Raw genomic sequence first — 24846 nt, forward strand, 5'->3', positions numbered from 1 at the left:
GGGATAGTTCGTGGGAGCAGCAATTGGTGAAAGTTTTATTATACAGGTCCCGTTTGGAGGTTGCTGGGTCTCACTTGATGGCGCTATTTCTCTGAAATGTTCACAGTATCTTCGGAATGAAGAAGAGACTGGGAAGGGGAGTGTTATTTTACAAACAGGTCCTCGACTCCAGTAATGCTGCCACAGCCACCCCCTCCAGTGTTAAACAGGCGGGAGAGCTGTGCAAAGTGTAGAGGTGGCGAGAGCTCTCTTAAATTCCGCTGGTTGGAAACAAGTCTCAGTCCTAACAGGACTGTCTTAGAGACAACCAGGAGAAAACAAAACAGCACCTGTACAAGTTCTCAATCCGGATCCGCTCTGCAGCCCACACTCTAACTGGGAAGCAACTCCTACTCTACCCCCAGTGAGATGATGGCACCAACCTGGAGGCAGTTTGAGTTAACTTAAATAAATCTTGGATGGATATGAAGGTCAGAGAGAGAGAGCAGAGATATAACGACGCCCTTAAGGAAACAGCGAGCCAATCGATTCTTGGCCGGGACATAAAGGAGTTTTCTTCTTTTGAAACAAACTCAACACTCCAATGTCCTTCCGGACGGCAGGGAGGAAAGGACAAAGTTTTGGATGTTCTCTGGTTGGAAGGAGTTGAGTCTCGGACATGTCAGGGGATGGGAATTGCTCCGAGCTGGTCTCCTCGGTTGCTGAGCGGGGTCCAGCCTCCCCGAAGCTCACCACGGCGCTGGCCACGGTGCTGATCTTTACCATCGTGGTGGACATTGTGGGCAACGTCCTGGTCATCATGTCAGTGTTCAGGAACAGGAAGCTCAGGAATGCCGGTAAGGTGCACTCAGAGACTAACTCACACTTTTTCTTGCTTCCGGGAGCTTCGTTAAACAAACAAACAACAAAACCCTCATGTCTCCCTCACCCGCGAGTTGGTGTCTGCACATGGAAACGCTGGAGGGAAATCTGATATTGAAAAAGTTTAAAAAAAAATGTTTTGTGCGTTATGTCTCGTTTAGCACTGGATTAGACAGGACATTACTTTTGGGTCGGAATGAGCAAGGTTGGCCGACTGTCCCCCTTTTGAGCGGTACGATTTCTCTGGTTCGATCAAGGGAGTTGTGGTTTTTGCATGCCGCCAGATATTTTGTAATCAACTTGTTCAGAGATGTAATTATACTCCTCTCTGAAGGTAGGACTTGAACCCAAGCCTCCCCAATCTGAGATAGGGACACTATCACTGCTCCACAAAAATGATTCACCCGCTACTCGATCTGGATAAAGCAAATTGGAAGCATATGGTTTTCTTGTGGAATGTCCCTGAACAATTTCTGTATCCCAACATCACCAACATAGACCTTAAATAACTTTATTTAATGAAGTGTCATGCTTGGAAATGTAAGTATTATTCCAGAGAGTGTAGCTGGCTTACAAAAGATACTCCAGTTCCTGAAGGATAGGTGATCCTCATCTATATCACACTGGGACTCTAGTGCCACAGTGGTAGTGACCCTACTTCTGAACCAGGAGGCTCGAGTTTAAGTCTGCACCTACCCCAGAGGTGTGCAATAACATCTCTAAACAAGTTGATTACAAAATATAGAATAACATCACTTCGAAATGATTGGATATGTTGATTTAAGAGACCATGATTTAACCTTCTCATTAAGGTTGGATTTAAAAAGAAACATTTCTGAAATGGAAAACTTCTCAGTGAGCAATGAATAAGTTACAATAAACTGCAAGGGACTTCTTTAATGGTAAGTTAGAGACTTAGAATAACAACTGAGTTTAATGGAAACCAACAAAATACAACTGGTAAAGTGACCATAGTCCTACCCAACTGTATAGCTGCCCTTTCATTAGAAAGCATCGGCTAGTGGAGGTTTAACCTGAGGGTCACCATGCCTCAGGCAAGGGGAGAGGTTGAGAAAGAGGGTAACCTCAGCTGGTGCAGGAATCGAACCCATGTTGTTGGCATTACACTGTATTGCAAACCAAAACAAACCAATATAGTGTGAGACAAATCAACAGGTATTCAGGGACAGAAAATTATCAACTAAAAGTACGCCAGTCTTGATAACTGGAGGCTGGAACACAAGAGCGTAAAGGTTATACTGGAGCTATACAAAACTTTGGTCAGACTGTTCCGGGAATGCTGGGAATGGTTTGGAACAGAATGGCTTTGAAGTGTACTTTTGAATGATTCTTGAACTCTTAACTCTTAACTCTTAACCTTATGAAGAAATATTAAACAAATTAGGCTTGTATTCCGAGGCATGTAGAATCTTAAGGGGTGCTTTGTTCAAAGTTTTCAAGTTATTTTGGGGAGGAAACAGGCTAAAGAACAGGAAACTATTTCTACTTAAAGGTCTATGATTGGGTGTGACTGAAAGATCATAGCCTGACCTGTCAGGGGGGAATTAGGAAAGACTTGCATTGAGAAAGCTTGACACAATTTTGAAATTCACCTCAGCAAATAGTAAATGATGCAGATCAGTTTTAATTTTACACCTAAAACTGAGAGATTTTTGTTTCTCCTAAATATTATAGGATACAAAGGTGGGTATATGAAATTAGTTTGTGAACCAGCCACGCTCACAAATAAAATGGAACAGGCTCAAGGGGATAAATGACTGAGTCTGGTTTTTATATGACCATTTTCCAGCAGAATATAGCAGAAACCAGGAGCGCAATGTAAATCAGTTGAGTATAAAATGAACTCCAGTAGAGGTTAACACAGTACATAACGCAAGGAAAATAGATCAGTACAATGTTGTATAAACTTTTAGCAATGCCCCAACTACTAAAAGGATTAAGATAACCTCATTAACTGAAACATTGAATTAGGTTGTTCTTTGCAAAACTTATATCAGGGATGCTGAAATTATGAAGAGGCCATAAGATTGCGGTTAACCGTAATAAAGTATAATATCAGGCAACAAAACCAAAAATGTCATTTTGCTCAATTGTTTGAGATGAGCTTCTACCTCACATTTTCTCAAATCTTTCTGAAAATAGCACCTCTGAATATGATCGAAACAACAAAAAACATGCAGAGCATTATCCAGATCGACAATGCACATTCAGCTACAGAGCTATAACATGAAGAATATAATTATATAATGAAGTTTTATTTTATGAATGTATAGTTAACAAAATGCAGTTGAGTGGTATAATTACATTTTATGTATCTGTTTAGGATGTACACTTAAGAGTGAAACATCCAAATCTGAAACTGTCACGCGGCTCTGAGGTGTGTAAGTTTCAGACTTGATGAACTGTAAGTCTAAGTTCCAAAACTTTATTCAAGAATATTGTTTTGCTGCCAGTTTTCTGTCAACACAAAATGCTCTCAATGGTTCATGATGTTACAGAACTCATAAGTCATAGAAATGTACAGCACATTAAAAAAAACCCTTAGATCCAACTCATCCATGCCAACCAGATATTTGAAATTAATCTAGTCCCATTTGCCAGCACTTGACCCATATCGCTCCAAACCCTTCCTATTCATGTACCCATTCAGATGTCTTTTAAATGTTGTAATTGTACCAGCCTCCACCACTTCCTCTGGCAGCTCATTCCACACATGCATCACCCTCCATGTGAAAAGATTGCCCTTTAGTTCTCTTTTATATCTTTCCCCTCTCACCCTAAACCTATGCCCTCTAGTTCTGGACTCCCCAATCCCAGGGAAAAGATATTGTCTATTTACCCTACCCATAGCCCTCATTATTTTATAAACCTCTATAAGGTCACCCCTCAGTCTCCATGCTCCAGGGAAATCAGCACCAGTCTATTCAGCCTCTCTTTATAGTTTAAACTTTCTAACCCTGGCAACATCCTTATAAATCCTTTGAGAATCTTTTCAAGTATCACAACATCCTTCGTGTAGGAGGAAGACCAGAATTACTCGCAATATTCCAAACGTGGCCTAACCAATATCCTGCACAGCTGCAACATGACCTCCCAACTCCTATACTCAATGCTCCTACCAATAAAGGAAAGCTTACCAAACGCCTTCTTCATTATCCAATCTACCTGCAATTACATTTTCAGGGAACTATGAACCTGCACTCCAAGGTCTCTTTGTTCAGCAACACTTCCACAGGACCTTACCATTAAGTGTATAAGTCCTGCTCTAATTGGCTTTCCCAAAATGCAACACCTCATGTTTATCTAATTTAAACTCCATCTGCCAATTCTCAACCTATTGTCCCATCTGATCAAGGTCCTGTTGTAATCTGAGAGTTACGTTTGAGTTAATTGTGGTTTACTCGGTTATTGCTGCACTGTCAATTGTTGCAGATAGTTCAAGAAGGGGAAGGAATAGCTTCCCTTTGTCTCAGTCACTTGGGATGAATTTGATAAGTCATAAGTAACATGCAAATTAAAAAAAATACTAATTACTGATGGTTGCTGATGTATCATGGTCTGAATTCTTTGCATTTAACTCCTGGTGACATTAGTTTGATTGTTGTACTCCCTTATGATCGAATGAAATTATGACAACATTTCCAGAAGGACTGATTAGCATCAGGATTAGCAGCAAATCAGCAGGGTCCAACATAATGGTCTACAATTTACTGACGTGTCACATCTCTTGGTGAGGGGAAGCCTTAGATCTTCTCTCATCGTTCCATTCTAATTAATCTTGGCAGTAGAAATGGCCAGTAATATATGTTTCTATTATGGCAATGCACATAGAGTACCTGTAACCTTAAGATAATGACTTATTATTAGATTAGATTACTTACAGCATGGAAACAGGCCCTTCGGCCCAACAAGTCCACACCGACCCTCCGAAGAGCAACCCACCCAGACCCATTCCCCTATATTTACCTCTTCACCTAACGCTAGGGGCAATTTAGCATGGCCAATTCACCTAACCTGCACATTTTTGGACTGTGGGAGGAAACCGGAGCACCTGGAGGAAACCCACGCAGACACGGGGAGAATGTGCAAAATTCCACACAGACAGTTGCCTGAGGCAGGAAGTGAACCTGGGTCTCTGGCGTTGTGAGGCAGTAGTGCTAATCACTGTGCCACCTCGAATTTGTGAATTGTTATTCTTAACTTATGGAATGTGAGGTTTGCCAGAAAGAACTGTATTTATTGGTCATCCGTCATTGGGCTGGAGAATGTGGTGGTGAAGTATCCTCTTGAAACATTACAGTCCATGTGTTAGTTGGGAAGGGATTTTCAGGATTCTGACCTAATGCCAGGGAACGAACAGCAGCACATTTCCAAATGAGGATGGTGTGTAATTTGGAAGGGAACATACTGTAGGTGGCATTTCCATGCCACCTTTAAGTGGTAGAGGCTGCATGTTTAAAACATGTTGTCATAGAAGCCTTGGCAAGTTGCTGTAGTGCATCTTGTAAATGCTTTCAATTGTTTTCACTACAATCTGGTGACAAGGGAAGTGAGTGTTTAAGGTGGTGGATGGGATGCCAATCAAATGTACTGCTTTATCCTGTTTTGAACTTCCTGAGTGTTAGTGAAACTGACTGTGTTCACCCCAGCAAGTGGAAAGTATTCCATCACATTCCTGATGTGAATATTGTAGATGGTGGATAGCCATCGGGAATCCGAGATGGTTTAGATTAGATTAGATTACTTACAGTGTGGAAACAGGTCCTTCAGCCCAACAAGTCCACACCGAACCTCCGAAGAGCAACCAACACAGACCCATTTCCCTCTGACTAATGCACCTAATGCACCTAGAAAAGGACATGATCTTGTGATTTCTGTTGATTGCTAATTGTAGTTTTTTTCTAACTGAAGGCAGATCATTATATTTACTTGCAGCAGGTCAAAAAACTTTGATCAGGCTTCAAGTGATTGCTTGCCATTACAGCTAGATGTGACTAAAAGTTCTGGTCATGATGCACCTGAGTCATTGAATGCAATTTGATGAAGAACCCCAAATTCTTGCAATGGGTGGGAATTTTGTCAATGTGATCAAGGTTGGGGAACATAACTAGTTGTTTTGGATAGAGAATGTTTTGCGATGAGTGAATAACTGAAGCAGCATGAAGTTTTATCAATACTCAAATGTAATTTAGTTACAGACACAATTTACTTAAGCTTCCACAATACACAATATTCCACAATCTTTTAGCTCAATTTGATTTGTGTCCAACCAAATTTGAGTGGCACTTGTACAGATATTGCAGGCCATTATTTAAATGTACTTTCCTGGTAATAAATCAGGCAAGTATGAAAAGATAATCTTCCAACCCACGTTGATTAAGGTCAGCAGGTTCACAGCTCTTACATTACTAGTCTTATGTTTTTAAATAAATCAGTATAATTCCTCAATTTGTAATCTAATCAGATTGTTGCATAACGTTTGTGTATAACACTCCTTAAATGTTTTAGACTCCGGGAAACTCAAGCAAATAGTTTCAAAACCTGAAATGATTAACAGAAAGAGTACATCTCCCCCAGTTCCCTAATTCACAAGATTACAGAATTAATATGGTGCAGAAGGTGATCATTCTGCCCATCATTCTTGCCATGGTTGTATTCCTTGTGCTAGTCTCCTGCCTTTTCCCCATATCCCTGCCCACCATTTCCATCCAAGTAACTACCCGATGCCCTCTTCAATGCCTTAACTGAGTCTGCCTCCACCACATTTCAAGTTGCACATTCCATACCCTAACTGTTCGCTGTGTGAAAAGATTTTTAAATAGGATTATGAGTCTTTCAAATGGAATGAGATGATATCAAATTAATTAGTTTATTTTGTGCTTGCATCCAACTTGTGTAAGAGTTTAACAATGTGCCCAGATGTAATGCTGCATTTAAGGTTGATAAGTGATGTGCTGATGCAGCATGTGTCTCAGTAAGTTATCGACAGAATGTCCAGATTGCAATCACTTGACTGACAAACCTGTACTGACTCAGTCTAAAGATATAAATTTGTGTTGAGAAGGACTCTAGCGTATAAAAGTCATCCCTAAAACTGTGTGCAATTCAGACGTTTATTTCATTATCGGCTCAAATCATAGCTCAATAAATATTAATATATCTGTCAGAAGATAAACAGAGCATACCTCTTTGTCAAATCATTTGTTTTGTTATTTAACATGGTTTAATATAACAATTCACAATTTTGTAGATAATATTTTAACTCTTGAAAATATCTGCATTAAAAGAAGTTAACTGTGGCTTCTATGAAACAGTAAACATAAGTTTATTCTGCATAATTAAAATGCATATTATTTTCCAAAATGAAATGCTCCTTCGTAATTCGATTTTTTATTGCATCTTTTCTTATTCACCGAACCAATAATTATTTATAAAAACGAATGGAAAGATACTCAATCCTTCCACAGCATTTGTAAATCTCTTTACTCTATTGATTAATCTTGCAGTTAAACATACTTCACTTCCCAGAGAGAGAGATACATGTGAGGAATGCAAGAACTAAATTATTTTCGCTGTGTGGCATTGTGTAGAAGACATGTGGAACAGAAAAACATATACTTTGCTCTCCTGTGGTCGGGCAATTCCACTTTAGGCTGTTGGCCAACGCAAAAGAGGGTTTGAAAGATCTTAAACCAAAGAGAAATTCTGAAGAATAATCTGCCAATTTAATTATAGAGTTAAACAACAAGTTGCAAAATCTGTGACTGTAATAAATCCTATCTCTTGTTTTTGTAGCTGATGATCCATTGTCATGGTCCATTGGTATGATTGTAACATTTGGGAGAGATTTTAACTCCCTGTACCTGATGAAAATAGGGCAGCAGGAGTTAAAATGGAGGTGCTAGTCTGGGAGAACTGCACACTGCAGACACATAGCTCAGCCAACCCTGGGTGGAACAGTTGAAGAAAACTGAGAAGCTATGTGCTAAGATATTTTTATGAACCCAGCAGAATAATGCAACATGTTGCTCCACATGCTTCCCTTAGTTCTATCTTTTTCTCAGCTTCAATCTAATGCAGAGGTGATTGAGCTGTAGTGAGGGTGCTCATTACGGACATGTGTCCCACCCCATATAATATGACTTATCCTTTGAAAAGGGATAGGTCTCATGTTGGCACTGTTGTATGGCCCAATAGTTAAAATGTGTCTCATAGTCTCTCACAGTTGCTAACTTTCAATGTCATTAACTGATTGCAATGAAGACTTCCATCGATACATTGCTCAATGTTTGATGCTAGAATTGTTATGTCCTGGATAATTAGTTTTTGTGCCACGTTCTGTCAGCAAAGCTTGTGAATAAAGTATGACAGTGCAACGTGAAAAACTTTGGTGTCAACATCATAATTTTAGATGACTCTCGGCTACTCCTGCAAATAAGTGTCATCCCAAACTTTGGCTTAAGAATTAGAAATTGCGGTATGATGGGAGTTAATATGGTATGTCAGGACCTAGGAGCCTTTTCATTGTTTGATTTTCTTCTACTTTTTTAGGCTTCTATATGATTCACCTCTTATACAAGTCACATTTTGCATTTGTAACTTAGTGAAACCTAATAGTGCTTCAAAGACTGCTGAAAATTGCTACAATCTTAACAATTTCACATCCATAATCATTCAGGGTTATGCTACTTCATCAACAAGTTGAGTGCAGAAATATGAAATCTTCCAAGCTTATGATATAATGTGTCTGATTCAAGTTCTGTTTTAATTTCTGGTCACCTGCAGTGTTTCATTTTATACCAGAAAGTATAAAAAACGTGAGAGCACAGATAAATTGGATTTGAAAAGTAAGGAACTGCAGGACATCAGAAAATTTCTTATGCCAATGAAAAACTATTGAAGTGTTGTTAAAGTATGGCAGTTAATATACAAAAAAAAACAGAACAGTATAGTGACAATGACCAGCCACTCTGTCTTAAACAAAGTTGGTTGAAGAATAAACATTGCGCAGGATTGGGGAGGTGGGTGGGGGTTTGCGGAGAACTCCTCTCCTTAACTTTGAATTGGTGTTATGAGACCCCCATCACAGCTAACTGACCAGGCTGATGGAATCTAGGTTTGGTGCTTCTGTTGAAACATGGTGCCTCTGATGGTGCAGGGTTCCGCCAGTATTGTACTGAAGTACCAGCTTGGATTATGTGTCCAATTGTCAAGATGGGACTTGAATGCATGAAGTTCTGACCCAGTGGCAAAAATGCGACAAACTGAGTCAAAATGGATGCTTAACCGACACATAATGTGAAGCCAGCAGAACAATTTTGTTCCCCTTGATGATGCAATAAGACTTCATGTCTCTGAAGGTTCACCTTCCGAGAGACAGCTATTTTGTGTCCGGCTTTTGCAAATTCACAAGATTTTCATGGATATACCTGGTGTTCGTGAATAATGTCAATGAAGATATAAATATTCATGAGAAAAGTCCTGATCTGTTTGGATTTTTGTTGCACTATTAAAAATAAAGCAGTTAGTTGTTATCTCTCTAAGGGATTTAATATTCTATTATTTTCACTATTACTGGAAATGAGTAAATTTGATGTTTAGTTTAATCCAATGAGAAACATTTTCCATGCTCACATCTTTTAGTGCTCCAGTTGCCTGTGTGTGTGAATGAAGCCCAAGGTACACCATGCAAATCCACCAAACATAAAGTTGTTAAAGACAACTGACAGGTTTGTTTGGGAGACCAAGATTAGGGGCTTAAGGCTAAAGGTTAGAGTCAGACCTTTAGTCAGTGGAATGAGGAAGCTCTTATTCATGTAAGTTTTGTTAAAAGTTTAATATTGTATTTCACAAACAGAAATATATATGACAACAACAACGTATACTTAGAGAGTGATTTTAACATGATTAAAAAGTCCAAAGAAGCAAGAGATTTGATCAGATGATCAAAAGCTTGATCAAATAATTAGATTTTAAGGAGCATTGCGAAAGACGAAAGTGAGGCAGAGTTATGGAAAGGTTGAGGAGGCAAATTCCAAAATGAAATAGGGCTGAGGCACCTGAAAGTACAGTGACCAACAATGGGGGAGCAATTAAAATCAGGGATACGCCTCGGTCAGTTTATGTGCACACATGGCTGGAGAAGATTGCAGAGTTAGGAGGTAGAGAGATTTGAAAACAGGGATGTGTACATTAATATATGAATATATTAAAGATCATGTCTGAGCAGGAGACTGTGGTGGCCAGTGAGCAGCTTAACATTGATAGAAGAAAGGGAAACAGATTTTAGGGTGAGCTATACTTCATGGAACATAGAACAATTGGTGGAAAATTTGTTTATTTTAATAATGAGATTGAAATATTTTTGTTGTTAAGAGTATTAAGGATATGAGGCAATGGTGGGGTATATGGAGTTTAATTTGAGATCTTGGTGATTGAAAGAACAGTCTTGAGGGGTGAAATGGCTTCTATGTTCCTATATATCTTCATTCCTATTGCAAGTTAGACAGTCATTTTAATTTAAGAGAAGGCAAGGATGACAGTATTTAATATGAAGTTTATTGGTCTAATGGATGATTTACCTGTGAATTTGTCTCATTCAAATTCAAAAATATTGTGAGCTTTCATTGTCTCAATTTAAACAATTCCATGCTGCAACTTGATCTTGAGACTTGAAACCTACTGTCATTTTAACATCCAGCGTGGCTCCTGAATGTGATAGAATCTTCATGTTTTAATGATAACTTGAATTACTCTGATAGTTCTGTTTGTCACTGGTTGGCTCACTGTGCTGTGCATTGAAAATAACTTCCACTTCAGCTCTAAATGGCCAAATCCTTGACTTAAAATTAGTCTCAAGATCGGGGGTCAGTCATTTAAGAATGAACAAAGGAGATATGTCCTCACTGACAGGATTTATGGAATTCCATAGGTTCACAACCTTCTGAATGAGGAAATAAATAAAACAATTATTCCAACTGACCATAGATTGTTAAGAGATTTACCATCCTAACTCCACCTTGACGTAGAATCAGTTGTGATAAGTTTTATTATTCTCTGGATACTCATTTGGTGAATAAATCTAAGATGGAGATCAATAGATTTTTGTTCACAACATGAGTCAAGGAATATGGAATACGTTGGTAAAGTGGAGTTGATGGAAATGTTCAGACAGTTTTAAAAGGGTGTAAGTGTATAAAGGAGTTAATAGGAGTGTTTTAAGAATCATCAACTATATTCATATCATACAAACTTGGTGGGTGATCAGCTTATGATCTTGAAGGAGCAAGTTCCTCATCATTGTCTCTCTAACAATGTCTATCAAGTTAGTGCAAATTATGTTTAGTTGCTAACATACTGTTAACTACATGTTGTTCAAGACAAGACCATCTTCTCATTAGAGGAGCTCGTGATTTTGCTATATCACATTAGACCAAGAGGGCCCTGTATGTCACTACTCTGAAAGAGAATGGTAGTAGCAATTCTACACCATATTGAACAATAAAACAGACAACTTCATACAATGCAGTGATGGTGATCAGTGATAAGGAATTCTCATATAATATGTTGATCAGTGATGAGTAATTCTCATATAACATGGTGATCAGTGATTAGGAATTCTCATATAGCATGGTGATCAATGGGGAGGAATTCTTATATAACATGATGATCAGTGGTGAGTAATTTGAGCAGGAACATGCAGAATTATAGAACGAAAATGATACAGCACAAAAATCCTCAACATCTATGTGGACTCCTTGGTAGGTCCATCCAATCAACCTTACTCCCCTGCTCTTTCCTTGTAATCTGTCATTGTTTCCTTTCAAGTGATTATCCCATTCCCTTCAGAATGCTACTATGGAAATTTCTTCCACTGTCCTTTTAAACAATGGATTCCAGATCACAATAACTCACTGCTTGAAAACAAGACCTAATTTTGCAGTTTTTCTGTCCCTAATCTTTATACGGTGGCCCAGACTAATACCTTGTAAGGTGTTTGAGTGTATTCTTGTCAGGAATGGTACTGAGTCGCTGTCATCCAGCCCCTTCCTATGTTACATTTATCAAATTCAGGGGTAAAAGCAGTTTCCCATGTTGTGTGCATGGTTTTCCAGCTTTTTAATTGAAGTAATAGTTCACATTTAGATCTAAAAGTTACAACAAAGACAATGTTAGCATTCTTGGTTTCCCAGTTTTGTTTGTTCCTAATGCCTGTTAAATGTGAAGACCTGCTGGGATGATTGGTCAGTCAGAGGGTGTGGTGCTGGAAAAGCACAGCAGATCAGGCAGCATCCGAGGAGCAAGAGAATCGACTTTTTGGGCAAAAGCCCTTCATCAGGAATCCTCAGTTTCTCCTGTTTGGTCAGTTAAACTGACCAACGGGGTTTGGTGACATAGTGGCAAAATCACTGGGCTAGTAATCCCAAATTGTGGGTTCAAATTCCATCATGGCAAATGGTAGAATTTATGTTCAATTAATTCTAAATAAAATTTGGAATATAAAACTAGGGTCAGTAGTGCTTACCACGACAGCCATTGCTGATTGTTATGAAAGAAAATCTGTCTCACTAATGTATTGAAATGGAGAAAATCTATCATATTCCAAGATGGCGGCAACGGCAAAGTAGCTCTCGAATGGTTGGGCTTCTGAGCCTTTCTGCACCAGATCAGCTGCATTCTTCTTTTTCTTTACTTTTCATCTTCTTTCTTTTTCCTTTTCTGCATCGTTTCCTTGCCGATGGTGGAGAAGGTGTCATTGCAGAGGAGGCTAGAGAGAGACTCATGGTGAAGGCGGTGAGGTGGTGGCTATAGTGGTGGCTTGTGGTTGAGGTGGGCCCGGGATTCTGAGTGATGTTGGTTCTGGATCGGGATTACTACTGATGTCAACAAGGACTCTTGGGACATTGGCTGGACCCGAAATGGGGACTCATTGTGACCTGGAGATCAGAACATCTTACAGAAACTCTGCAGATCTTAAGAAAAACCCAGAGCCATGCTTGACAAGAAGGACTGTAAAGTTGAATGTTATTTCTTATTTTTCTTCCTTTATATTTTTCTGTCAATGAACAAAAGATTAAACTCTATTTAAATAAATTCTTCTTATTCCTTTTATAATCCAAATGGCGCTGGATTGTGGTGACAAAACACTTTTCATTGTATTTTCCCAAATACATGTAACAATAAAATCTTTATATGGAGGTGCTGGTGTTGGTCTGGGTTGGACAAGGTCAATAATCACACAGCACCAGGTTATAGTCCAACAGGTTTATTTCAAAGCACAAGCTTTGAGTGAGGTTCCAAAAGCTTGTGTTTTCAAATAAACCTGTTCAACTATAAACTGGTGTCGTTTGACTTTTGACCGAATGAAATCATTTATTCATTCAGTCTGGCCTATGTGTGACTCCAGACCCAAAACAATGTGGTTAATTCCCGGTTGTCATCTGAAATGGCCTTTGCAAACCATTCAGTTCAAGGGCAACTAAGGATGAGTGATGCCCATATATAATAAAGGAATGAAGAGTCCTTAAACAGACGCTCACACATTGAGACTGCCCACAGAACTTGGCCTCGCCTACAGTTACAAATAACAATTCCCAGAGTGAATACATCGGTCATTCATAACATGTAGCAGTTCCTTCATGTCAACATCCCCACCTCCAGGAAGTTGGCTCAATACCCAGATTGTCCGGTATTCAACTTTCTCTGCCATCTTCAAAGAAGCAACCCATAATCTCTAAATACCCATTGGATTGCTAGGCAAGTCCCCCTGCGTCTATGTTTGATGAACCCAATCTGAGTAGTCCTGAGAGGAGTGGTCCAGAGATCTTAATGTATTTACCAGGCTCGGCACTGACAGATAGTACTAGGGAGCAGAAAGTGGATTTCCCTCCCATTGGATACATTGGGACATTTTGTTGGGAAACATAGAACTCCCAAAAAATTGTAAACACCCACTGTACCCTTCCCAACTTTGTCAACAAGCCAGGCTGTTGTTTAACATGGTTTGAGGAAAGTAGAAAACACAGACGGAAATACACCCAAGGAAATCCTAGAAATCTTCAAATTCTTCTCTTCATGACTAAGTCTTCCTGAATATCACGGATGACTGCCTTCTTGCCCATAGATAAATGAAGAACCCTTATGCCAATGCCGAATTTTATAACATGAAACCACTTCAGCTTTTGGTGCTGACATGACTCTGCAAATGATCAACACTTCAGCAAATAGGTCAGCATTGAGTTTATTACTTATTAATTTAACAAGTCCTCATTTTTATGCAATAGTCTCCTCATTTTCGGAATTTGAAAAGATTGGTGTGCACTTGTAGAGGAAACACTGCGTGGTAATGCACACTGACTGAGAGCTCCCTTTTATATATGTGCATCATGTGCTCATCAAACGTCAAAGGAAATGGGAAGTATCTATTGGGTAACCTAGTTCTGACTCAACAGCTCCATTTACTGCAGCCTTAGTGAGGTGAGCATTGAGACAATCCATGATGGGTCAAGAGCCCAAATAAAGCTTCATGCATTGAATACTGGTCAAGGTTTGGCATTATAATGAGGGTCAGTAAAACCTTTTGTACTCAATCTTTGTAACTTTAAAAATGAAAGGTTGCTACTACCCATTATGTATAGTTTGAGAGTTATGATATTCAGACAATTTATTCTTCCAGTCAGACAGTGAGATGAGGACTTGAATTAGTTCTTGAACATAATTACAGACCTCTGCTTCAGCCCTGGAGGATGTCGCAGAGTCACATAAAATTTGAATAAAGTCAAACACGGGTTCCAGCAGTGTGAAATTTTACTCATACTTTGGAATTCAGTGTGAGAGTGATAAAAACAGCAGTTATGTAGCTCCTTTAATGTTGTTAAACATCACAAGGATTTTCAGACAAAACAAATGGTTGAATCAAAACACAATTTGAAAATGCTTTTTTAAATTTATTTTAAAATGCTGGACGATAATTCTGTCAACAACATTGTGATTGAATATGTGATTAACTTCTTGACTTAATTCTTTTTCTCTTGAATGTTATCCAACCCCTTTGAATATTGAACTTTTACCTTGGCCTTATTGAGCTGTTTTAAAAGGGGGTTTGAATTGTTTGCCTTTTCTTGGTGCCGGAAGCCACTTAGACAATTTTGAAGGCAGATCGAACAGATATTTGATCCCTAGACAAAAGTGTAGTCATGTGGGATGACATCTTAACTAACTTCTTTCACCGAGCAACAATCTGTCCATTGAAATGTTCCTGGAGTAGGAAGTGGTATGATCATGTCTACAGGGCTTAAGTTGCTCCAGTTCAGGGCTGCATGCTCCATAACCTCTCAGTTGTCTCGACCTTTTGGCAACGGGCTGATAGATAATGGATTGTGCCGACTCCTAATGTAGAGAATACACAAATGTCCTGAAATTCTTCAGGTCATGACCTCTGGTTATGCTCAGTTTGCATTTCATAATGAACTCAAATACTGGGTCCACCTGAGACTGAATGGTTTTGTAAGGGCACCTCTTTTGCCTGGTCAGTTGGTTGTGAGTTGTACTCTAGGAATGCCACTAGTACCAGCTCCACTTTATAGGTCGCCAATAACACGTAAGATGCTTGATATCATCCAAGACATTCTTACTTGCCACCCCATCCATCATCTTTAGCATTCTCTCGACCCACCACAGGCGGAATAGCAGCATTGTGTACCACCCACAATGTGCACTGCAAAGACTTTCCCTCAAAGGCACTCTCCAAACGTTTGACCACAATCACCGAGAAGGACAAGAGCAGCAGAGACATGGGAACGCCAGCATCTGCAAGTTCCCCTCCAAGCCACTCACCATCCTGATTTGGAAATACATTACCATTTGTTCGCTGGTTGCTGGGTCAAAATCCAGGAGCTTCCTATTGAACAGCAGATGCATTGCAGCTGTTCATCCGCCTTCTCAAGGGCAACTAGGGGCTGACAATAAATACTGAAAGGAATTTTACAATCCTCTTTCACTATCCCAATCATTCTCTTGCCTTTTGTTCTGCCTGCCACCTGTCAGAGCCATACTGAGAATCTAACCTAAACTCTGATCAAGCGAGAAGGGACTGATTGTATGAAGAACTACAGACAGCAAACAAACTTTGGAAACATAGGTTGGTTACAAAAATAAGTTCTAGTTCATTTTGTTTTGAAATTTCACTGAGTATATCTGAGCAAACGACCATCTGAGATCTGTCGCTGAATTTTGACAGACACTCTCTCCCTTAAGCATTGTGAAGTGAACAGGCTGTTCCCTTCGGGCCTAATTAATTAAATAAAAGTCCTCTTCTCTCGTGTTGCCTTTGTTCTTCCATTGTTTTGTCCATTGTAATGAATTGGCCAATCAGACTTGACTTGCTGGCCAATCAAAACTCTTTTCTCCTGTTATCAGCAGTGGCAGCCAATCCTTCGCTAACTAGTCTGACTGTTCACAGACGAAATTCCGCGTAATTGGCCACGATTTCTGTTGGCCTTTGCATGTAAGGTGAATCCAATCCTAGAGTTGCATCTCTGACCACATGTTAGTAAGTGTTTCCAGGAAGTGGAAGTAGCCCTTGACCCTGAGATCATTGACATTACTTTCTGCGGTTCCTCTTCTGTACTTCCTCTTGTCAATAGTTCTTTTCAAAGACTGGTGTCCCTTCGTACAGGAGTGTCCTTCAAGTTGGTTTCTCCTGAACGAGGGTCTGCGATGCATTGGTGTCACTGATGCATTTCTTGAGGGAAGCCTTCAAGGTGATTTGGGACAACTTCCTTTGCCTTCCTCTCATTTGAGTGCCTTAGTTGAGCTGGGAGTCGAAGGTTTGCTTTGGGAATCAGATCTCGGGTATCTTAAGCATGTGGTTGGCTCAATAGAATTGGTTTTGGATGATTGTGATCTCAATGCTTGTGCTGATAGCAGCTTCGGGGAGGCAATGGCCTAGTGGTATTATCACTGGACTGTTAATCTGGAGACCCAGGCAAGGTTCTGTGGACATTGGTTCAAATCCTGCCATGGCAGATGGTGGAATGTGCATTCAATAAAATTCTGAAATTAACTGTCTAATGATGACCATTGTTTGTTGTCAGGAAAAACCCATCTGAATCACTAATGTCCTTGAGGGAAGGAAAATACCATCCTTACCTGGTCTGTCCTACGCGTGGTTCCAGACCCACAGCAATGTAATTGATTCTTATGTGTCCTCTGAGCAATTAGGAATGGGCAATGATTGCTGGTTCAGCCAACAACCCCCACATCCTGTAAATGAATAAAGAAAATTCAAGGATGCTGACGTTAGTACACTGGCCCTGTCGTTGATGTCGAGAATCCATCTCCCCTGTACTACAAAGTCTTGATCATTTGATGTGAAGGAGCCGGTGTTGGACTGGGGTGGTCAAAGTTAAAACTCACACAACACCAGGTTATAGTCCAACAGGTTTATTTCGATGCACTAGCTTTCGAAGCACTGCTTCTTCATCAGATAGCTGTGGAGCAGGATCATAAATCACGAAATTTATAGCAAAAGATTATAGTGTCATGCAACTGAAATGATATATTGATCAAACCTAGATTATTGTTACGTCTTTCATCTTTTAGGATGAGTTACAGGTTTCGGTTCATTAATATGTAAGTCCTGGAACTTCTTTTAAGTCACATTCTCAAGATAAAGCTTTATTTAAAAAAAGGTGATATCTCAGCTCAGACAATACATTAAAGTTGTAAGGTGTCTGTCCGTATCCCAATCTTGAGTCAGACTGGTTCTACTTCCAGCTAGAAAGCGAGGACTGCAGATGCTGGAGATCAGAGTCGAGAGTGTGGTGCTGGAAAAGCACAGCAGGTCAGGCAGCATTTGAGGAGCAGGAGAATCAACGTTTCGGCATAAGCACTTCATCAGGATTTCCTGATGTGTGTGTGTGGGTGTGATGGAGAATAAGCTTGTGAGAGGGTATGTGTGTGGGTGTGAGTGTGCGCGAGTGTGTGAGTGTGCCCGCGTGCATCTGTATGTGTGTATCTGTGCGCCTGTGTGAGAGAGGGTCTGTTTGAGTGTGTGACTATGTAAGAGTGTAGGTGTGTGTGTGTTTATATTAGATTAGATTACTTACAGTGTGTAAACAGGCCCTTCGGCCCAACAAGTCCACACCGCCCCGCCGAAGGGCCTGTTTCCACACTGTACCCCTACATACCCCTACATTTACCCCTTACCTAACACTACGGGCAATTTAGCATGGCCAATTCACCTGACCTGCACATCTTTGGACTGTGGGAGGAAACCGGAGCACCCGGAGGAAACCCACGCAGACACGGGGAGAACGTGCAAACTCCACACAGTCAGTCGCCTGAGGCGGGAATTGAACCCGGGTCTCTGGCGCTGTGAGGCAGCAGTGCTAACCTCTGTGCCACCGTGCCGCCCACCGTGTGTGTGTTTGTGTAGTGCAATGGGGTCATCTGTAGTGTGACATGAACTCAAAGTCCCAGTTGAGGCCATCCTCTGCTTGACCACTTTGTGTTATTGCCTATCCTGAAGTCTGCCTTTGAGCCTGGTCACCCGAAGTTCCGATGCCGAATGTCCTGTACCACTGAAGTATTCCCTGACTGGGAGGGAACACCCCTGTCGGTGATTGTTGCGTGGTATCCATTCATCCATTGTCATAGCATCTGCTTGGTCTCACCAATGTATCATGCCTCAGGGCATCCTTGCACAGGACCTCCAACCAACCCTGTACACCAGATATATCGACGACATTTTCTTTCTCTGTACCCGTGGCGAGGAGTCACTGAAACAAGTACACAGTGATATCAACAAGTTTTGTCCCACCATCAAACTTACCATGGACTAATCGTTAGTATCTGTCTCATTCTTGGACACATGCATCTTCATCAAGGATTGGCACCTCAGTACCTCACTCTACGTCAAACCCACAGATAACCTCATGATGCTACACTTCTCTAGCTTCCACCCGAAACATATTAAAACAGCCATTCCCTACGGACAAGCCCTCTACACACACAGGATCTGTTTACATGAGGAGGAACTTGACAGACACCTGAAGGTGCTCAAGGATGCCCTCCTAAGAACAAGGTACAATGTTCAACTCATCGATTGCCAGTTCTGAATTGCCACAGTGAGAAACCATAATGACCTCCTCAGGAGACAGAAACAGGTTGCAGCCTCTCGGGTACCCTTCGTTGTCCAGTACTTCCAGCGAGCCAGAAAACTACGCCATGTTCTTTGCAGCATGCAACATATTATCAATGAGGATGAGCACCTCGCCAAGACCTTCCCTATGCCTCCACTTCTCACCTTCAAACAACCGCCAAACCTTAAACTGCCGAGCTTTAGGACATCATCAACCACAACACTGTACAGCCCTGTCATGGCAACAACTGCAAAACATGTCAGAGTGTCGACTCGGATACCACCATTACACATGGGGCCATCACCCAGCATGCATGTGGCAGGTACTCATGTGACTCGGCCAACATTGTCTATCTCATATGCTGCAGGCAAGAATGCCCCGAGGCATGGTACATTGGCTATGACAATGGATGAATGGACACTGCACAACAATCACCAGACCAGGGGTGTTCCCTCCCAGTAGGGGAACACTTCGGCGGTCAGGGACATTCAGCCTCAGACCTTCGGGTGACCATCCTCCAAAGCAAACTTTGGGATAGGCAACAACAAAAAGTGGCTGAGCAGAGGCTGATAGCCAAGTTCGGTACCCATGGGGAAGCCTCAACCAAGACCTTGGGTTCATGTCACACGACAGGAACCCCACTACACTATACACTCTCTCTCTTTCTCACACAGATACAAGCTCACATGTACACACTCTCTTACATACTCACACACTCAGGCAGACCATCTCTCATACATACGCTCTCTCATACACAAACACATACATACCCCCACACTCACACTCACATGCACCCTCTCACAGGCTTATCCTCCATCACACCCACGCACACACTTTACCAAGCTTGCACACATGCAAACACACCCTCTCTGTCTCTTTCTTGCTCTCTTTCATTTCTCTCTCTCTCATGCACGTGTGCATACATGTAAGTCTATGGGGTGAATTTGTATTTGCAGAATTATATTTGCAGATACATTCTATTTAGCTCAAAAAATGCACAATCTGCAGGCAGTCAATGCAGGCAGTCGGTCTATGTAATATTTGTAAATTCCATTTTAGAAATAGAACCAGTCTGACTCAAGATTGGGATACCGACAGACTCTAACCTCACACCTTTAATGCATTGTCTGAGCTGAAATGTCATCTTTTTTAAAAATAAAACCTTAAGTTATCTTGAGAATGTGACTTAAAAGAAGTTCTGCGATTTACATATTAATGAACCAAAACCTCATCCTAAAAGATGAAAGACTTAATAATAATCTAGGTTTGTTCAATATATCATATCAGTTGCATGACACTGTGACCTTTTGCTGAAAATTCTGGGTCTTATGATCCTGCTTCACAACTAACTGATGAAGGAGCAGTGCTCTGAAAGCTTGTGCTTCCAAATAAATCTGTTGGACTATAAGCTGGTGTTGTGTCATTTTTAACCTTGATCATTTGAAATGTGGTATTCTTGTGCTTTTTTTCCCACAGCGTGAGAGACCAAAAGCTCTTTGGTAAAAGATCCCTTTTTTCAAACAGTATTCAATGAAATGGGTCACGATGGCCGATCAGAATGCTATGTATGGATATATTGAACTTTTAATTACAATATGTTTTTAAAAAAGGCAATACAGTTCATTCTGCTATAATGTGTGTTTCCTCAACACGAATTCGTTGTAACGTGATTTCTGAATTGGGGATGCAATTTGTAAAGGGGAGAACTTCTAAAACGTGTGTTGACTGTAATGTGATTATATCGCCAACACTTTAAGCTCTGTGTCTAAAGTGTGATTTTTCTAAAGTGCGTGTTTGCACAGGCACACACCCATCATGTTATAAAAGAACTGACTGTACAGCCAAAAGATGACTGTGGGTGCAAATTTATTGGCAGCCTGGAGAAGACTCTTAGAATGTCATGCCTAAAGATACTAAGGGAACTTCAAAGCAGTGGCAATCAGTGACTATTGGGTAGTGCAGGGACCAGTGCTTGGGCCCCAGTTACTTACATTGCATACTTACATTGATTTAAATGAGGGAGCTAATTGGAATATCTCCAAATTTGCAGATGTCAGGAGGATATGTTGAGTGTGATTTGGACAAGTTGAGTGAGTGGGCAAAGGCATGCCAGGTGAATGGGTTAGGGAAGGGGATGGAGTTTGTACAATCTTGATGGAGAATTGTTTCACAGAGAAACAAACTAGCAAGGATGTTATGAAGAAATACCAGGGAAACACAATTCAATAGCAACCATCCACAATACCCGAAGAGGGGTCCATTTTGCTCCATCTAAGGTATTTCAATTGCTGTTCTCTTTATTTCCAGATCCTTTCAGTTCGGTGCTAAAGCAGTTGACACACTAATTGTGCAGTTTTACCAGCCACTGGTTTACAGTTAACAGCGTATAACAAATAGTGAGAGAAACTAACTATCTTTCAGTTTTTGCTTATTTCATTGAAGAGAGGGAAAAAGAGAGATGCTACCTTTTGCTACATCAAGGCTTTCTGCTTCATGTGTTGTTCACACTCAAACTGTGTACCTCTTCAGGAACCAATCAGACAGCTGCTGTCATGCCTTCACAATTGGTCCAAACTGAAAAACTAACCAATAACCTGTCGGTGAGTGAAATGCAGACACACACACACACAAACCTCAGAGTGAATTCTAGTGACTTGTTTTTAATAATGCAGTACTCATCCAAAGTCCTTGGTTGACAGTAGTATCTAATCCTCCTTAATACCTTGTATGAATGACTGATTTTGCTTTCAGAAGTTCACCTTGCAAAGGTAATAATGCCAGTGCTTCATCTCCTGCTTCAAACACTCTGGTTATAGCAACTTTGCCCATTCTTTAATTTTTGCCGATGAAATGTTTAAACTCTTGTGCCATTTTATATACATTTAAAGTATAGACACAAATCCAACATTGAGGATTTGTCTTTTTGACTTAAAAGCTTTTCCTTAATTGATTTAAATGGATTTCTTCCCTCATCCAGAGATCAATACACGTGGACCAAACCTAGTACAGGTATGTACCCCTTTATCCGAACATCCAAAAACCGAAAAGCTCCGAAAACCAAAGGTTTTCATGGAGTGTGCAGCGTCAGTCATGTCTGCGTAACATCACAGGGTTTTGTGGGCGGGTGAAGGTCGCACCCACTTGACCCATGTGACGGCGTGGCCCAGCACTCGGAGGCGCCTGGTGTGTATCGTATTTACTAAATTGCTTATTGTATTTGCTAAATTGTTTAATTTTAGAGTGAAAATGTCAAAAAGAGGTGCAGGCACATCTATGGCTAACAATAATATAAAGAAAAGGAAGCATCTGTCATTATCAATAATACAGAAAGTAGAGTTATTGCAGAAGTTTGATCGAGGTGTGGCTGTGTGGCGTCTTACTGAAGAATATGGTGTCGGAACTACTACTGTCTATGATTTGAAGAAACGGAAAGACAAGTTACTGAAGTTTTATGGTGACAGTGATGACCATCAACTAATGAAAAGTAGGAAAACACTGCACAGTGCAAAAAATGAAGATCTTAACCATGTATTGATTGAGTGGATTAAACAACAAAGAAGTGAACGTATGTCACTGACTGGTTTGATGGGCATGAAACAAGCTGGAAATATCAGAAAGAACTGAACATTAAAGGCGAATGTCAATATTCAGAAGGTTGGCTGCAGAAATTCAAGAAGCTTAATGGTGTGAAATACCTGAAACTCTGTGGCGAAAAGGCTTCTGCTGACCATGCAGCAGCTGAAAATGATGTTGGTGAATTTGTCAAGCTGATATCTGGCAAAAGCCTTAGTCCTGAACAAATTTACAATGCTGATGAAACAGCTCTCTAATGGTGTTATGTCCCGAGAAAAACATTAGCAGTGGCTAATGAGAGAGCACCAGCAGGTTTTAAGGAAACTAAGGACAGATTAACTATTCTCGGGTGTGTCAATGCTGCAGGCACACACACGGTGAAATTGGCAGTGATTGGGAAAAGCAAACATCCGAGATATCTTAAAGGTGTACGCAATTTGCCTGTGCATTATTATGCAAACAAGAAAGCATGGATAACCAGAGAAATGTTTTCCGACTGGTTCAGTAAACACTTTGTACCAGCGGCACAAGCTCATTGCAGACAAGCTGGACTGGAAGAAAAGTGTAAAATTTTATTGTTCCTGGACAACTGCTCCGCACATCTCCCTGCCGAACAGCTTGTGAAAAATAATGTTTTTGGCATTTACTTGTCCCCGAATGTGACGTTGGTATTACAGCCTTGTGACCAAGGAATTTTACGCTCCATTAAGAGCAAGTAGAAAGACTATTTTTTAAACAGTATGCTTGCTGCAGTCAACAGAGAAATAGGAATTCAAGACTTCCTGGAAGAGTTTAGTCTTAAGGATGCCATTTACACAGTTGCTAATGCTTGGAATGATGTTGATAAAGCAACATTAACAAATGCTTGGCCCAGACTCTGGCCTACAACGATGTTTCTTGTAAATGAACCTGCAAATGAAGAGTTTGAAGGATTTCAAGTCACTGAAGAGAAAAAGATTATAGCAAGCCTTGTTACTTATGCACAAACTTTATCGGATGGAAGTGTAAATAAATTACATGAAGCTGACATTGAAGAAATGCTGAACATTGACAACATTGTCGTGCATTCCTTGAGTGATGGGAACATTGTTGAAATGGTTTTAAATAGAGGTTCCTGTACAGATAAGTGTGAGCATAGCAGTGATGATGGTGATGATGATGATGATGAGGAGGAGGAGTTAGTGACCACATGAACGTCCCCATTAACGATATGGTGAAAATGTGTGATCAGTTAATTGTTGGTCTTGAACAAATTTAACTTATCAGTGAGCAAGAGATTATGGCAATTTACTCAATTAAAGAGAGATTGATTAGACAGGAACCTATGTTAATGAGACAGGTGACACTTGAAAAGGCCTTTAAAACTGCCCCCTGACATAGTGCCGAAGCTGTGTATTTTTGAGTTTTACCGAATGTTTTTTTTGGAATGTTTTTTATGGAAATAAAATGTTGTTGAATATTTATAGTCGATGTATTTCATGAATTTGTATATATTACTCTATAAATAAGCTTTGTATGTTTAAGTTTTCCAGAATGTTTTTCTTATAATGTTTTTTATGGAAACAAAATGTTGTTAAATATTTATGGTCGATGTATTTCATTTATCAGTATGCTATAAATAAAGTGTGGTAGTACTTATAGTCTTTATTTATTCCACTTAGTGTCAGTATTCATTCGTTTTTGTTGCAGTACAGTATTTATGTTTGATTATGGGTTACTGCCCTGCACCCTACAGGGTTCACTAAATTAGTTCCGAAAACCGCAGAATTCCGATTTCTGCAAAGCAGCTGGCCCCCAGCATTTCGGATAAAGGGATTCATACCTGTACTGTACATTAATTTTGGGAATCCCTGGTAGCAAATGGTAAGAAATCTAATCCTTTGTCCCAATCCTGTGGGAATTCAAAACAGTTTGTCTCATGGTTTTGAGAAATTGATGATATCTCTCCAAAGCCACCTATGTTTGTGGTTGGTATGTAGTTGACTTCAATTGTCTATAATGTGTTGCTGGAAAAGCGCAGCAGGTCAGGCAGCATCCAGGGAACAGGAGAATCGACGTTTCGGGCATAAGCCCTTCTTCAGGAATGAGGAAAGTTTGTCCAGCAGGCTAAGATAAAAGGTAGGGAGGAGGGACTTGGGGGAGGGGCGTCGGAAATGTGATAGGTGGAAAGAGGTCAAGGTGAGGGTGAAAGGTCAGACTGGGGTGGGGGCGGAGAGGTCGGGAAGAAGATTGCAGGTTAGGAAGGCGG

General features: G+C 40.4%; 1 protein-coding gene across 1 annotated transcript in view; it reads left to right on the forward strand.

Moving 5' to 3' along the window:
• The first annotated feature begins 658 nt into the window (after positions 1 to 658).
• Positions 659 to 24846, forward strand: part of LOC122557458 (melatonin receptor type 1B-like) — a 169198-nt gene continuing 145010 nt past the window's right edge. Inside the window, exon 1 of the mRNA XM_043705217.1 lies at positions 659 to 836. Coding sequence (XP_043561152.1) covers positions 659 to 836 — 178 coding nt within the window. The remainder of the gene's footprint in view (positions 837 to 24846) is intronic.

Source organism: Chiloscyllium plagiosum, chromosome 15 (genome assembly GCF_004010195.1).
Source record: "Chiloscyllium plagiosum isolate BGI_BamShark_2017 chromosome 15, ASM401019v2, whole genome shotgun sequence".
Lineage (NCBI taxonomy): Eukaryota > Metazoa > Chordata > Chondrichthyes > Orectolobiformes > Hemiscylliidae > Chiloscyllium > Chiloscyllium plagiosum.